This window comes from Oryctolagus cuniculus, chromosome X, assembly GCF_051225735.1.
Source record: "Oryctolagus cuniculus isolate XC-2025 breed Fujian yellow rabbit chromosome X, ASM5122573v1, whole genome shotgun sequence".
Lineage (NCBI taxonomy): Eukaryota > Metazoa > Chordata > Mammalia > Lagomorpha > Leporidae > Oryctolagus > Oryctolagus cuniculus.
The window spans coordinates 48,319,633-48,329,991 of NC_142888.1; the positions used below are offsets into that span (position 1 = coordinate 48,319,633).

At 55.9% G+C, this 10,359-nt stretch overlaps 1 protein-coding gene across 8 annotated transcripts in view; it reads left to right on the top strand.

Annotated features, from left to right (window-relative positions):
• Positions 1-9,891, top strand: part of STARD8 (StAR related lipid transfer domain containing 8) — a 79,320-nt gene extending 69,429 nt beyond the window's left edge. For all 8 annotated transcript variants that reach the window (XM_008272731.5, XM_089323889.1, XM_051827159.3 and 5 more), the window contains 11 exons: positions 209-272; positions 1,725-3,166; positions 3,776-3,949; positions 4,642-4,801; positions 5,218-5,416; positions 5,729-5,939; positions 6,231-6,345; positions 6,551-6,775; positions 7,793-8,010; positions 8,111-8,287; positions 8,458-9,891. In XM_008272731.5, the coding sequence (XP_008270953.3) occupies positions 209-272; positions 1,725-3,166; positions 3,776-3,949; positions 4,642-4,801; positions 5,218-5,416; positions 5,729-5,939; positions 6,231-6,345; positions 6,551-6,775; positions 7,793-8,010; positions 8,111-8,287; positions 8,458-8,575 (3,103 nt within the window). In that variant the 3' untranslated portion in view covers positions 8,576-9,891. The remainder of the gene's footprint in view (positions 1-208; positions 273-1,724; positions 3,167-3,775; positions 3,950-4,641; positions 4,802-5,217; positions 5,417-5,728; positions 5,940-6,230; positions 6,346-6,550; positions 6,776-7,792; positions 8,011-8,110; positions 8,288-8,457) is intronic.
• The last annotated feature ends 468 nt before the right edge of the window (positions 9,892-10,359 follow it).

Sequence of the window (10,359 nt, forward strand, 5' to 3'; positions counted from 1 at the left end):
CATATCTCTATAATCTCTTGAGGGACAAAGGCCATGATCTTCCACGCATCATTTCTGGCACTTCAACCTTCATGAACACTGGGGCTTAAGAGAACTTCTGATGGCTTGGGTGTTTGAAGTGGTGGATGACAACTTGGCAGTGTCTTCATAGGCTGTGCCAGATTTGGGGGGTTCAGGCCCTTGGGTGAACACTTTGATTTTGTTGCAGGAGGCTGATGACCTTGAATAATTGTGCTTCGATGAAACTGGAGGTTCACTTTCAATGCAAGCAGGTGAGAGTCATGGCAAGGATTGGGGGCTGAGGCACCACTGGGGAAAATCCAAGAAGTATATAAAACACTTGTGAAACCAGCTCCAATGTCCCAGGACTCTGGAGTATCCAGGGCAGTGCCTTGCACCAGTCTGCAGATGAGGACATAGGGGGCCCCCTACATTGAAGACTCATGGATTTTGGTGAGGCTGATCTAGAGGTTAGTGTGTGTGAGAGCAAGTGCCCTGGCCTGTGGCCTCATTGTTCTCCTCTCCACCTTGCAACTCATACATGCACACATGCACACACGCACACATACACACACTCGGGCCACATCTTGGTTTACCAATAATTTGACCCATTGATGGCCTGTTTTCAAAGAAATCCATCTGTCTCCACTGCTTGATTTGTGACACCCAAAATTCCTTGAATAGGGAGCAGAGACAGAATGATGTAATTGTCTTAGAAGTCAGGATCCACACCTCACCCCTAGGAGGTCTTACCTCCTGTGAGTCTCATCTCCCAATCTCTACAAGGAATGGGAAGAAGACTGGACTAAGGGCCTCCCAAAGTTCTTTTGACTCTGCTGTTCTGAGATTGTACAAACCACGAGGACTCTTGGTCTGCCTCCTGGGAATGAAGGCCTGGTGACCCCATCCTTTCCTGGGGAAGAACTCTGTTGCTTTCCTCTGGGGCGTTCTCCACTAGAGGCCTATAGTCAGGTAGGGCAGCCAAGTGGTCAAAGCCCTGGTCTATGAAACAGGAAACCTATGGGATCTGGTTCCACTGTGTGTGTGTGTGTGTGAGAGAGAGAGAGAGAGAGGGAGGGAGAGAGAGAGAACTCTTCCATCTGCTGGTTCACTCCCCAAATGGTCATAACAGCTGGGACTGGGTCAGGCAGAAGCCAGGAGCCAGGAGCTGCTTCTTCTAGGTCTCCCACTTGGGTGCAGGGGCCCAAATACTTGGGCCGTCCTCTGCTGCTTTCCCAGGCACATTAGCAGGGAGCTGGATCAGAAGTGGAGCAGGCAGGACTTGATCCGGCACCTATGTGGGATGCCAGTGCTGCAGATGGTAGCTTAACCCACTACACCACAGCACCAGCCCCAAATTAAAGAATCTTAACTCCTCTCCTGCTCTGCCATTCTGTGATTGTGATCTAAGATTGCAGCCTGGAGACCTGGCAGGCTCCCTCACTGACTTCCTATTTGCCATTGTATGCCCTTAGGCAGGTGGCTTCTTATTCTCAATAATGGGTCTAAGTGTTCCTATTTGTGGAAAGGGCCTGGGGGTGGGGGAGTAGATTATTCCCTGGCCCTTAGCTTATATCTGGGCTCTGTCTGTGACTCATGGTTTAGGCCAGCTCCTCCACAGGGCCCTTCACCTCAGAGCCTCCCAAGAGTTAGGGACAGAGTGGAACATAGGCAGGGACTTGTGGGTGGGACCTCTCTGATCACCCCTGTGGTGCCCTCCCCAGAATGAAGACTCTGAAGAGGAGGAGCAGTGTACTATCAGCAACCACTGGGCCTTCCAGCGGGAGAGCAAGCGCTGGTCTCGCGTGGGCTCCTCGGACCTGCTGGCCCCACCCAGCCCTAGCCTGCCGGTGACCTCCAGCTGCGAGAGTGTCCTCACTGAGTGTAGCGCCACCTCCCTGCCGGTCATCACCGTGAGCCTGCCGCCCGAGCCGACTGACCTGCCCTCGCTGGGCCGTACCCCTAGCCCCAGTGAGCAGCCTCTCCTGAGCCTCAGCTGCAGCCAGGAGGGTTCCCAGGATAAAGTCAAGAAGCACCGTTCCCGGAGCTTCCTCAAGCACCTCGAGTCCCTGAGGCGGAAGGAAAAGGGCAGCAGCCGGCCAGCAGAGCCTGAGCACAGCCCAGCCGCCTCCGAGAAGGCCTCCAAAGCCTCCTCTTTCCGTAGCTGCCGTGGCTTTCTCTCAGCTGGATTTTACAGGGCCAAGAACCGAGCCGCTGCCTCAGCCGGTGGCAGTGGTTCTGAGAAGTACAGGGCCTGGGAGGCCTGGCCCGTGGCCACGTTGCGGCATCCTCAGCGGAGACACCGGGGGGACTGCCGGGTGCACGTACCTAGGGACCACAAACCAGGCACATTCCCTCGTTCCCTGTCCATTGAAAGCCTGTGTCCTGAGGATGGGCACCCCCTGGCAGATTGGCAGCCAGGCAGGTGCTGGGGTTATGAAGGGCGCCGGGGCTCGTGTGGCTCGACGGGCAGCCATACCAGCATCTATGACAACTTGCCCGAGCTGTATCCGGCTGAGCCTGTGCCGGCTGCGGCTGAGGCTGAGGATGAAGAGGCTGAGGGCAGCTATGCCCGCCTAGACGACATCCTTCAGCACGTGTGGGGACTGCAGCAACGGGTGGAGCTCTGGTCTCAGGCCATGTACCCAGACCTGGGGCGTGCAGATAAGGAAGAGGAAGACGACGAGGAAGGGGAGGAGGAGGAAGCCGCTTCATCAGTGGAGATGGCCACTGCTGAAGTGGAAGGCCAGGCTGAGGCTGTGGCCCAGGGCGGGTCCTCAGCCTGGATCCAGGCCGAAGTTCAGCCGGTAGTGCCAGCTCAGAGCCAGGCCCCAGCTGAGGCTGAACCATCGGCACAGGGAGAGGCCGAGGCGCCGGCCCCGGCCCCGGCCCCGTCCCCGGCCCCTGCCTCTGCCTCTGCCCTGGCCACAGCCCAGGACAATGAGCAAGAAGCAAATTCAGGTGGGGAACCCACCTCTGCCTCCAGCCTCTCTGTGGAAGAAGGAAATTCCATCTCTGACACTGTGGCCTCCTCCAGTGAACTGGACAGTAGCGGCAACTCCATGAATGAGGCTGAGGCCGCAGGGTCACTGGCTGGGCTCCAGGCATCCGTGCCTCGTGAACGGCGTGATTCAGGCGTCGGGGCCTCGCTTACCAGACCCTGCAGGTGGGAGTTTTGGCTAGGGGCGGGGACAGGATCCCCTCCTGTCTCGCTCTCTGAACCTGATGACTTCCTAGTCCTAAGGCCCAGGGGAGGCAGCATCCTGGGGGTGTGATCCTCAACATCCGGGCAGCCAATCCCAGGGAAGAAATACAAAGAATCTAGGACTTGGGTGGCACCCAGAATGTTAAATTCACTGCTTGCCTCTGCTAGGACCTTGAGGAAACAATAGCTCTTCTTTGGGCCTTGCTTTCTGCATCAAATAAAGTGAGGGTATGCCCGGAGATGGTCTCTGACCCTCAGCTTTGCGGCCCGGGCTTCCTGGAGCAGTAGCCTTGCAACAGGAAGGGAGTGAGTACTGCTCATTGGCATTAAATGGGCCTGAGCTTCCTGGGAGTTTCTTGGCCCTGGAGCAGACCTGGAGCCTGAGACTAAGCTTTATCCACCTTGGGACCCAGCAGTGGCACTGAACGTAGTCTCCTCTGCCTGCCTTGATTTTCCTCTGGGAGAACAAAAGGAATCAGAATACAGCCTTTCCTAAGGTTTAACCAAACCTACTCCTCTGACCTTACCCACCCTCTCCATCTTCCCCCCGCTCCCCGTCCCCTGCTCCAGGAAGCTCCGTTGGCACAGCTTCCAGAACTCCCACCGGCCCAGCCTCAACTCAGAGTCTCTGGAGATCAACCGGCAATTCGCGGGTCAGATCAACCTCCTGCACAAGGGCTCGCTGCTGCGGCTCACCGCCTTCATGGAGAAGTACACCGTGCCCCACAAACAGGGCTGGGTCTGGTGAGTGTCTCCTAGGCCCTCGTGGGTGCGGAGCTGCTCCCTCACATCCCAGGCCCTGGGGAGGGTTGGCCCAGCAAGTGGGTGCAGGCAGGCAGAGCTGACAGGCCAGTGAACTGGTGTGATGTGCCAAGAAGCTGGAGCGAGTATGTCAAGAGGGGTGTGGAGTAGGGGACCCCTGTCCTCCAGCTGTGCCTTCTCCGTCCCTTCCTCCCTGCTGTCACCAGTGAGATTGTCCGAGATGCAGCTTTGGTTGTCACTCTCCTGGTGGACACCTTCCTGTGACTCCCCATCATCCCAAATCCATCATGATCCTTTCAAATTCTGGGCTTGCTCCATCTTTCTGGCTCTTGAGTCTGTCACTCCCAAGAAATGCCATTTACAGGCCAGAGGAACAATTCCCCTTTCTCATGGGCCTGACCCTGTGTGCTTGGCCCACTATGGTCCACGTGAATGGTCAATGCCCATTGACTACAGTTAGCTCCTTGGCACCAAACTAAGAGCTCCTTGTGTGCCACTATGACTCCTAGGGCTGGACCCAAAGCAAGTGCTCAGTGAGTGTTAACTTTGAAGATAAGATGTGTTCCTTCCCCACCCCACCCCTCTGCCTCCACCTGGTCCCAGTGAGACTGCAGATGGTCTCCAAATTGTGTCGCCCTCTCTCTGATGGCTTGTCACCACCACTGTCCAAACAGGTCAGTCCCAAAATTCATGAAAAGGAACAAGACCCCGGACTACCGGGGACAGCATGTATTTGGGGTGCCACCCCTCATCCACGTGCAGCGCACAGGCCAGCCACTGCCGCAGAGCATTCAGCAAGCCATGCGCTACCTGCGCAGCCAGTGCCTGGACCAGGTGAGTCCTCCAGGGGCGGGCTGGGGAGCGGGATGGGATGCTAGGGGCAGTTCAAGGCCAAGGAGCTGGGCAGGAGAACTGCCCTGGCCTCCCCACTGGGCTAGGCTGTTCCACCAGAGACCTTTCCTGTTCTTAGCAAGGACTGTGAGGATGGAGCCAGCGCTTCCTTCTGGCCCAGGCTCTGTGGTTGCCAGCTTCTAGGGGCCTGCTTGAGCCTAGGGCTGTCTACTTGTACTCCTCTCCACAAAGGTCATCTTTCTCTTTGGTCCCAATACTATCAAAGCCCTTGCCTTTGACTTTGCCCAACAGGCTTGGAAGTCTCCGGGGGTGACCTAGACCTGATCTGGTGCTGGTCTCATGGTCTCCCTCCTATCCCGCCTATCTCCCTCTCTCCCTTCCTCCCTTGTATGGGCCAGGTGGGCATCTTCCGCAAGTCTGGGGTCAAGTCCAGGATCCAGAACCTGCGCCAAATGAACGAGACGTCCCCTGACAATGTCTGCTATGAGGGCCAGTCAGCCTATGACGTGGCTGACCTGCTGAAGCAGTATTTCCGAGACCTGCCCGAGCCCATCTTCACCAGCAAGCTCACCACCACTTTCCTGCACATCTACCAGCGTGAGTCACCTGCAACTATCCCCAACACCCTGCCCCGTTCTTGCCCTCCCTGAATGCTGGGGCTCGTGCAGCTTAACCTGGTTTCCGGTGATTGCACCTGGTCCCACGCCCTTACTGAAAGTCGAGAAGACCCTTGGAGAGAGACTACATTCTACTCCCCAAACCCATTCTATGGAAGGCTAGACTTTCCTAAGGTCACACTACATGATGACGGCAGAACTCAATCTAGAACCCAGAGGCTTCCCAGAACTGAGTTCTTCTCTTTCCTTTCGCTGGTGCCCCTCAGGCCCATTGTGCCTTCCTTCCTCACAGTCCTACCCAAGGATCAGTGGCTGGCAGCAGCGCAAGCCGCCACCTTGCTGCTCCCCGATGAGAACCGAGAGGTGTTGCAGACCCTGCTGTACTTCCTAAGTGACATTGCCTCTGCCGAAGAAAACCAGATGACGGCTGGCAACCTGGCGGTGTGCCTGGCACCCTCCATCTTCCACCTCAATGTCTCCAAGAAGGATAGCCCCTCACCCAGGTGACATGGGAGCAGGGTGTGTCAGCAGCATGTCAGAACCAGGCCACAAGGGTTTGGGCCCAGTTGGACTTTTGGCCTCCAATAGCGGACACTGCCATTTCACTGTTGAAGGGGTTAAGTGTGCCCCGGGGGCTTGGGGCTGATTGGATGTTGGGGAACAAGACCTACTAAAAGGCAGCAAGCTGCTGTATAGTCAATACTAGCAAAGGTGGCTTCCCCAGGAAGCCAGCTTGTCAGCCATCTTGTCTTGTTCTCTTGTGCCATCCTCTCTTAACTGCCCTCTGCCTTCAGGATCAAGAGCAAACGCAGCCTGGTTGGCCGGCCAGGCCCTAGGGACCTCAGTGACAACATGGCTGCCACCCAAGGCCTATCGCACATGATCAGTGACTGCAAGAAACTTTTCCAGGTGCGTTACCCCAGGCCATGGTGGCCACTTAACAGATCCATGACCTTTACACCCCAAGTCAGGGATAGGGCTCAACTTGACATGTACCCTTCAACCTCCTTATTTCTACCTTCTTCCCATCTTGCCACACCCTTAACATACATTTCAGACTCCAGGGAGTCTTGCTCTCCCAGGCCCCTGGCCCAATGTGTGTCTGCCCTTACAGGTGCCCCAAGACATGGTGCTACAACTGTGCAGCTCCTACAATGCAGCTGAGCTCAGCCCTCCCGGCCCAGCCCTGGCGGAGCTGCGGCGGGCCCGAGCTGCTGGAGTGAGCCTGAGCCTCTACATGGAGGAGAGCGTTCAGGAGCTGCTACGTGACGCTGCTGAGCGCTTCAAGGGCTGGATGAGTGTGCCAGGGCCCCAGCACACAGAGCTGGCCTGCAGGAAGGTGGGCACCAGCCTACTAAGGGATTTGCCATGGGACAGGCAGGGCCGGGAGTAGGCAACCCAAAGGAAGGAGCTGCCCCTCCAGTCTTGTCGGGCCTGAACTTGATACTTGGAGAAGGTCAGCCAGCTGAGCAAGTGCCTGAAGGAGTTAAGAACCATATGAGACCAAGGGATCTTTCTCAGGGACCCCTTGCCTGAACGACCTTCTGAAGGCCCATTCCACCTCTATCACTCCTTTCATCGCTTCAACTCCCATATTGCTTCTTGAACCACAGACAAGCTGAACTTGCATTTCTCCCTTTGTGCTTGTGGTCAATGCTGCCCTTCTGCCTGGCCTGCCCTGCCCCCAGGCATGACGTTTCCCAAGGTCATATGCTCCCACCTTTGTTCAGAACCTTCGGTCTTTGTGACCCAGGCTGGAGGTGACTCCTCTGGCCCCTTTGGGTCTGGCCATGCACTTTCTTGGGTGCCAGTTGTGAGTAAGCTCCCTAGTCTGAAGCTTCCCATGTATAAAAGGGTCATGAGCAAACCTCCCCTATAGGTTCAGTGGGGGTGAGGGTGGGGGATGGGGGTCTGTCCACAGTGCCTTGACACATAGAAAAGGCTCCATGAGTGGCAGCCTCTGTTGTGGTTCTGTTTCACTTCCCGTGCTAGTTGGCCCATTCCTTGAGGATACTCACCATCTTTTCCTTCCTGCTCACTTCCAGAATTTCCCAGCACTCTGCCTGTGTCATGCTAAGGCCTAGTAGGACCTGGAGAATGGGTAGCCCATCAACTCGTTTTACGCTCAAGCAGGCTGAGAGGCAGACAGCCGGAAGGGACAGAGAGGACAGTGAGCACAGGGGTGGCCCTGTCTGGGTCAGCGAGGGTTAGCAGAACAACCCTGCAGCCTTCCCTTGTCAGGGGCTGGAGTGAGAGGAGCCCCAGGGCCCTGCAGTCTGTGTTCTGGACTCGGGGCATGAATCTGGAGTTTCTCCAGTGCCTGACTCTTTCCCGTCCCCACCTCTGTGGCTCCCAGGCACCAGACGGGCACCCGCTGCGTATGTGGAAGGCATCCACGGAGGTGGCAGCCCCTCCAGCCGTGGTGCTGCATCGTATTCTGCGGGAGCGAGCCCTTTGGGATGAGGACCTGCTGCGGGCCCAGGTGCTGGAAGCCCTGATGCCAGGGGTGGAGCTGTACCACTATGTCACTGACAGCATGGCACCGCATCCCTGCCGCGACTTCCTGGTGCTCCGGTGAGGGGCTGCTGTGTCAGCGGTGTGGGGAGCTGGGACGGGAACCACCACTGGGGAATCTGAATGTGGCTGTCTTCCCTCCCCACCCCCCTTCCCACAGGATGTGGCGCTCGGACCTGCCTCGTGGGGGTTGCCTGCTTGTCTCGCAGTCCCTGGATCCTGAACAACCCGTGCCGGAGTCAGGGGTGCGGGCCTTAATGCTCACTTCCCAGTATCTCATGGAGCCTTGTGGCCTGGGCCGCTCTCGCCTCACTCACATTTGCCGTGCTGACCTAAGGTACCAGGCCTGAGATTGGCCTTACCCCATCCCTTTGCCCCTGACCTTCTCCTCTGCCCTGCCCTGTGTCACTGATCCCTGGGATTGGCAGTGAGTTCTTTCTTGTCTTCCCCTTTGTGAGGGCTCCAGGGGGAAAAACGCACTGCTTATGTCTGGCTTCTCCTCCTTAGGGGCCGTTCTCCTGACTGGTACAACAAAGTCTTTGGGCACTTATGTGCCATGGAAGTGGCAAAGATTCGGGACTCCTTCCCTGCCCTGCAGGCAGCTGGCCCTGAGACAAAGCTGTGAGCTTTGGGCTGGTACCGCCCAGGTCCCCTGGCTCCAAGAGAGTAAGAAGGAATAAGAGCAGGTGGCTTCTGCTGCCTGTCTCCCTTCCTTCCAACAGCTCCTCTATATGCACTAGGAAGGAAAGGAAAATAGATATCCAGGCCCCACCTACCTTTGTCCCAACACCATACACTACTCTGCTGAGAGAGGAGAGTCATGTCAGCAACAAGAAGACCACTGCTGCCTGCCACCTGCCCCTGAAGCCACCTCAGCCTGAAGCCTCAGCAACCGCCCTCGCCCACCACCTGCAGGAGGAAGGAGAGAGAGAGAGAGAGAAGTGTCTGGCCGCTGCTCTCCCCCAGACTGATAGGCCAAGCCATCCTGTTTGGTGCTAGGGTCCTCTCGAAGTTGGACGGGAGGTTCTGGTCCTTGCTTTTGGGGCCAACATTGACGCTGAACTGCTTTTCCAAAGAAAATAGACTGGGGTAGATGGGCATAAGGCAAAGCACAGGGCAGTCCCGACCACCACGATCCGTTTTATTTGCGTAAATACGATGCCGATTTTTATGAGGCTGATGTAGGGGGGGCACTAACCGGCCCCTTGATAGATCACATGACGATTTGGGACAGCTTGGGACATGAAGAATGGGAATCATCCTTTCTCAAGTCTCAAGAGACCAATGAACCAGTCTCCCCTGGCTTGAGCTCCACATTCTGTCTGCCACTCCCTAGAGTCCCGGGTAGCCTTTGGCCATGCACTGTCATGTCTGGAGAGCAAGCAGCCTCCTTCTCACCATACAGGACAGACGAAAGCTATAGTAGTGAGGAGACAAGTGTTTGTGACTTCGTCCCTCTGGCTTCTGGTAGTAAGCTAACATAGCAGCCCCCTCCTTGATCCGAGACTCAGCTCTGGGCCAGCCAGCTGGGGCTTGATCCAAACCTGCTATGTCACACCCACTGCCACCATCTTTGTTCCTATCGAAATCCAACTGCTCTCCAAAGGACAATGGATGCTTTATTTTTCTTTTCTGCCAGATGAACTGCACTGGGATGGGTCCTAGCCCCCATTGTATTTTCAAGCCTATTTTATTTGTACCTATAAATATTGTACAGTGAGAATATGTGTATTTGCATGTGTATATATAGAGATATATACGTATATACACACATACATACAGAGATGCAGTCTCGTGTGAGTGTATTACAATCTGTGGGTGGGAGCAGTCTGTGGGTCTGGAAGGCCCCAGGGAGCATTGCACCTGCAATGAGATGAGAGATGGTAGAGAGCAGGTTAGAGCAGGCTCCCCGCAGAACAATAAAGCATTACTAGAGATGCACTATGGCTGTGTGGCTGTCTTTTTGTTGAGACCATAAGCTAATGACTGGGGCCAGCGGTTGCAACTCAGTGTTACAGATCAGAGGTCATAAGCATTCTCTTCATGCTCTCTTGAGTTCCAGCTTACTGGTGTGAAAACGTGAGAGAGAGAGGAAGGCTACCCATTCTCTTCTTTCTAGGAAGCGATAGTGGGGTGAGACAGAAGTCACAGAAATCAGGGCTTACGCAGATGCTGAGAAAACCCAGCCTATGCCCTGACCAGGGTCGTAGGTCCAAGCCACGCAAACATGTTGCCTCTCAGGCATGCATCATAACAATGGCCCCAAGCTCCTTCCTTCCCATTCAAGTCTTGGCCCTTGGGAAGAATGAGGAGTGGAGATGCAGTCTCAGGAGGCTGTTCCACCCATAAGCCAACTTCAGAAAGGTCTTCATGCCTTGAGGCAACCTGAGGTCTGGCTCCAGTGACCAG